This window comes from Penaeus chinensis, chromosome 35 (assembly GCF_019202785.1).
Source record: "Penaeus chinensis breed Huanghai No. 1 chromosome 35, ASM1920278v2, whole genome shotgun sequence".
NCBI classification, from domain to species: domain Eukaryota; kingdom Metazoa; phylum Arthropoda; class Malacostraca; order Decapoda; family Penaeidae; genus Penaeus; species Penaeus chinensis.
Window position 1 is genome coordinate 894195 of NC_061853.1, and position 5000 is coordinate 899194.

Genomic DNA, 5000 nt, shown 5'->3' on the forward strand with positions numbered 1-5000 from the left:
AACACGGAAATTTACGGAGACAGGGCCAAGGAAAGGGAAAGGAGAAGAGCAGGAGGAAGAGGAAGAGGCGGCGAGGGGAGGGAGGGCGGGAGGGGCGAGCGCGCAGGAGGGCGCAGAGGGAAGCCAACACCAGCTTTCCTCAAGAACGTGAACCCTTTTCTTCCTTTTGGCCTCTCCCCCCCCCCCCCCCTTCGGAAACCCGGTGTAAATGCACGTTCTATCTCTCTCTTACCTCTTATCACCGCAATCTCGCCGGCTTTGCTTCCCTTTCCTCGGCGACGGTCTTAATATTGGCGTTAGATTCCTGTCACTGACACACGAGGGGCACTGGACACATGACAACAACCTTATCGCCACCACAGTCTTCCATGCACTACCTGAGAAAATTTCACCTGCCTTCAAACCGGATGAGGATGCCACACGTCGCCAGATCAAAATTTCGACAAGGACTCCCGCCTTTATGCTCATATAACTCGTTTAGGTCTCCTGTCTATCGCGCTAGAGCCATGTCAGCAGAAGTATGGATTATTTCCGCAGCTTGCAGATACGTACGGATTTGTGTGTCGGGATTACAAGTGGGATTAAATGTAATGTGACGTAAAAGCCTAGGCCACTACGGTTGGCAATGGCGGGCCACGGGCCGCTGGTTGGTTGCTATTAAGGTCGAAGATCGTAGGCACAGGCGACGGCAGAACGACCCTGTGCTTCCTCTAATTAAGCCCATCTTCACTCTACCTTCGCACCTCTGCTTCGTGAGCACGCATTTCAAGGACAAATGCTAATCCAAACAGGTGATAACATAAACGATATTTTGGAAATATTCATAACCCCGCGGTCTCTGTTTTTGGAGAAAATAAAATGAAGCTCGAATTGGCGAAGGCTGGTCAAGGACGCGGTTAGATTGGCATTTCCCTTTGTTTATAGCTCATTACAAAATGTCTACGATGACAGACTCTACTGCGAGCCTAGTCATGGCGTTGGCCAATAAATAGTTAGATGCGTCAACCTCTTAACATTCAATGGAACGCCAGCGCTAGGGCCTTCTTATATACATACATACTCACACACGCACACACGCACACACACCCACCCACACACACACACACACACACACACACACATACATATATATATATATATATATATATATATATATATTATTTTCGTAATGTTTTTCCTTGTCGCTGTAAGTGTCCGATTGCAGCCGAGTAAACAATTGCAGCAGACTGCAATTATCAGTATTAAATGTCATTTATTATTCGTATGCCATTGCTAATACCAATGTTTGTTAGTGTGAGTGTTTGCATATCTGCGTGCTGTGCATATGGCTGAACATGTATATCCATTGTAGATGTCTGTTTATGTACGTTCATAAGTGTGTGTGTTTGGTTGTACGTGCATGTGTATGAGAGAGAGAGAGAGAGAGAGAGAGAGAGAGAGAGAGAGAGAGAGAGAGAGAGAGAGAGAGAGAGAGAGAGAGATTGTGTATATGTCTGGGTATATGTATGAATGTGTGTGAGTACAGCAGAGTACCTGTGTGTATCCGTGTGCACCCGTGTGCAAATGCCTCAAGAATCTAGCTTTCTCCCACGCCCGCAAACAAACCCATTAGCCGATGATAAATGACTCCTGCCATTAAACCGAGGACTCCCGTGATCGCCATAGCGCCAAGGACACATCACATGACACAAAAACACTTAAAAGAGAGATTATGAAGAAAACATGAGGTGCAGAACAAACCTCATCAGTGAAATTAGCATTATTACTATCTCTATTATTAACATGATTATTAATAATATGAATTTATATAAGTTCAATCCCGCTGGTGTTTAGTCATAATAACTTATCATTATACTGCTATTATTTGTATAATCATTATCATAATCGTCACCGCCATCACATCATCGTCATCGTCATCGTCATCATCATCATCATCATCATCATCATCATCATCATCATCATCATCATCATCATCATCATCATCATCATCATCGTCATCGTCATCGTCATCATCATCATCACCATCATCATCATCATCATCATCATCATCATCATCATCATCATCATCATCACCTTCTTTTCCTTAAGTGAACCCATAAATACCTCAGCACGATATATGTAATTGACCTCATGCAAGGTGCGCTGCAAATGCAAGCCGTGATGACGTAAATATAACACGAAAATATTCACCTTGAAATGATTCCTTTTTCATTGTACGAAGTTGTATTTGCGAAGTTATTGCAGGTGATGACGTAACCAATTTCCACTTGTTGATCAAGGACTTCAGAGGAAAGGAAAACGGCCTGCAATAATTGATTCCGAGGGATACTAGCAAAAAAATATGTATATATAATTAGATGTAATTATTGATATTTTAAATGAGATTTTGAGGTTAATTTTCAAGGATCATTTATAATTAGGGTTTAAAAATATCTTACAGCTGAGTATTCTATTGCTTTTTCTTTTTTGATTTTGTTACTCTCATCAGTGAAATTAGCATTATTACTATCTCTATTATTAACATGATTATTAATAATATGAATTTATATAAGTTCAATCCCGCTGGTGTTTAGTCATAATAACTTATCATTATACTGCTATTATTTGTATAATCATTATCATAATCGTCACCGCCATCACATCATCGTCATCGTCATCGTCATCATCATCATCATCATCATCATCATCATCATCATCATCATCATCATCATCATCATCATCATCATCATCATCATCATCGTCATCGTCATCGTCATCATCATCATCACCATCATCATCATCATCATCATCATCATCATCATCATCATCATCATCATCACCTTCTTTTCCTTAAGTGAACCCATAAATACCTCAGCACGATATATGTAATTGACCTCATGCAAGGTGCGCTGCAAATGCAAGCCGTGATGACGTAAATATAACACGAAAATATTCACCTTGAAATGATTCCTTTTTCATTGTACGAAGTTGTATTTGCGAAGTTATTGCAGGTGATGACGTAACCAATTTCCACTTGTTGATCAAGGACTTCAGAGGAAAGGAAAACGGCCTGCAATAATTGATTCCGAGGGATACTAGCAAAAAAATATGTATATATAATTAGATGTAATTATTGATATTTTAAATGAGATTTTGAGGCTAATTTTCAAGGATCATTTATAATTAGGGTTTGAAAATATCTTACAGCTGAGTATTCTATTGCTTTTTCTTTTATTTTTTAAATAATTATTTTTATTTTTTTAACAATTATAAATTTTTTTGAATCATTGTTTTAAAAATCACTAGATTTTCAAACTAAAATTAAAAGTATCAAACTTCACATCTTCACTAATTATGGAACTTACTGATATCAGAATCATTAACATCATTATCATCATCTTTCATAATCACATTTTTTTTCCCTAAATTCCCTGATTTTCCCGGGTATCACTTAGATTTTTTCCCCTTTTTCAAAAAAATTAATCAGTCTAAAAGTTCTCCCTCGTTAAAAGGGTGATTGTTATGGGTTCCCAATCAAATACGTCGCCCCGTAAATCTGTTCTTATAAACCTTTTAAATCATTATGTTCGTTATGGGGGTTTTCCTTTTGTGGGTCTTCCCTCACTATCCTCTTTATCCCCGGGGGAAAAATTTTTCATTTTTTTGCGGGTGTTTTTTCCCCCAATCACGGGTTTTTCATTTTTTTTCCTTTTCCCCTAAAAACTTTATCACCAATACTATTGTTCCCAAATGAATTTTTATTATTTTTAAAATTTTTATTTTTTATAATTATTATTTTTAATTTTTTAAAATTAAATTATTTCTTTATCTTTTATCACTATCACACATCTTTTATCCCTTTTTAAAATTTTCACCATCACAATGTTATATTATCAATTATTTAAAACCCCTTTAAAAAATTTAAACCGGGTCTTTGTTTCTATCTTTAAATAATAATATTACGGGTAGCGTTGAGATCAGAAAAATTTTAAACCAAACCTTAATTTTAATTTCATATTCGGGTAATATTCCATTGTCTTTAATTCAACGATAAAAATTTATTGCTGTATTACCATTGCCCCATCTTCATTATCTTTATAAACTTTTATTATAATTTAAAATTTTCATCTTTTATTGGATTTACTGCCATAGGGTTGGGGGTTATAAACTTAAATTTTCTTTTTGGTATTATTGTTATCAACATTTTATTATTTTTTAATAATATCAAATCATTTTTTCTTTATTATCATTTTTCATTATTACCCATTTAATCATTATTATTAATACATCATTATTATCAATAGGATTTTTTTTGAAAGGTATCATTTTTATTATCATTATTTTTATCATCATTTTTTTTTGGGAATTATCTTTTATCATTTTATTTTTCTTTAATTTTATTTTATTATTATTATTATAAATATTGCGGGTTTTGTTTTTATTACATTTTTTTTGGGGGAATATCATTGTTATTTTTCATTATCCTTTTTGGTTTTTTTTTATTTTTTATTATTTTCAAAATTTTTTTGAATCATTTTTATTTTTTTTTTAAATCACTGGTTTTTTATTTTTTTCAATTATCTTTTTAATCATAAAATTTAAATTATTACAAATTTTGTTATTATTAAACCTTTAGTATCATTTTTTATATTTTTTTACTTTCATTTTATTTTATCATTTTATCATTATTATTACATTATCATCATCTTTTAAATTTGGGGGGTTTCATTACGTTTTTATTATCATTTTCAAATTAGGTTAAAAATTTTTAAATTTTTATTATTTTATTTTTAAATTTTTTTTTTAAAAAATTATTTTATTATTTTATCTTTTTTATTGTTGTTGGGGGGTTTTTTTCATTTTTATCTGATATTGTTATTATAATCCTTACTATCTTTACTTAAAAATTTATCTTTCAGATTAAAGAAATCATTTATTATCTTTAAATTGTCAGTACTAAATTTCTTTTACATGGGTCAAAATTAGTATGAAAAATTATTATCTTACTAAAATTCCCAAAC

The 5000-nt window shown here is 33.4% G+C and overlaps 1 protein-coding gene across 1 annotated transcript in view; it reads right to left on the minus strand.

Annotated features, from left to right (window-relative positions):
- LOC125044450 (formin-like protein 20) overlaps positions 1–468 on the minus strand; it is an 8250-nt gene extending 7782 nt beyond the window's left edge. The window contains exon 1 of the mRNA XM_047641129.1: positions 347–468. Within this exon, the coding sequence (XP_047497085.1) occupies positions 347–468 (122 nt within the window). The remainder of the gene's footprint in view (positions 1–346) is intronic.
- Between the last annotated feature and the right edge of the window lie 4532 nt (positions 469–5000).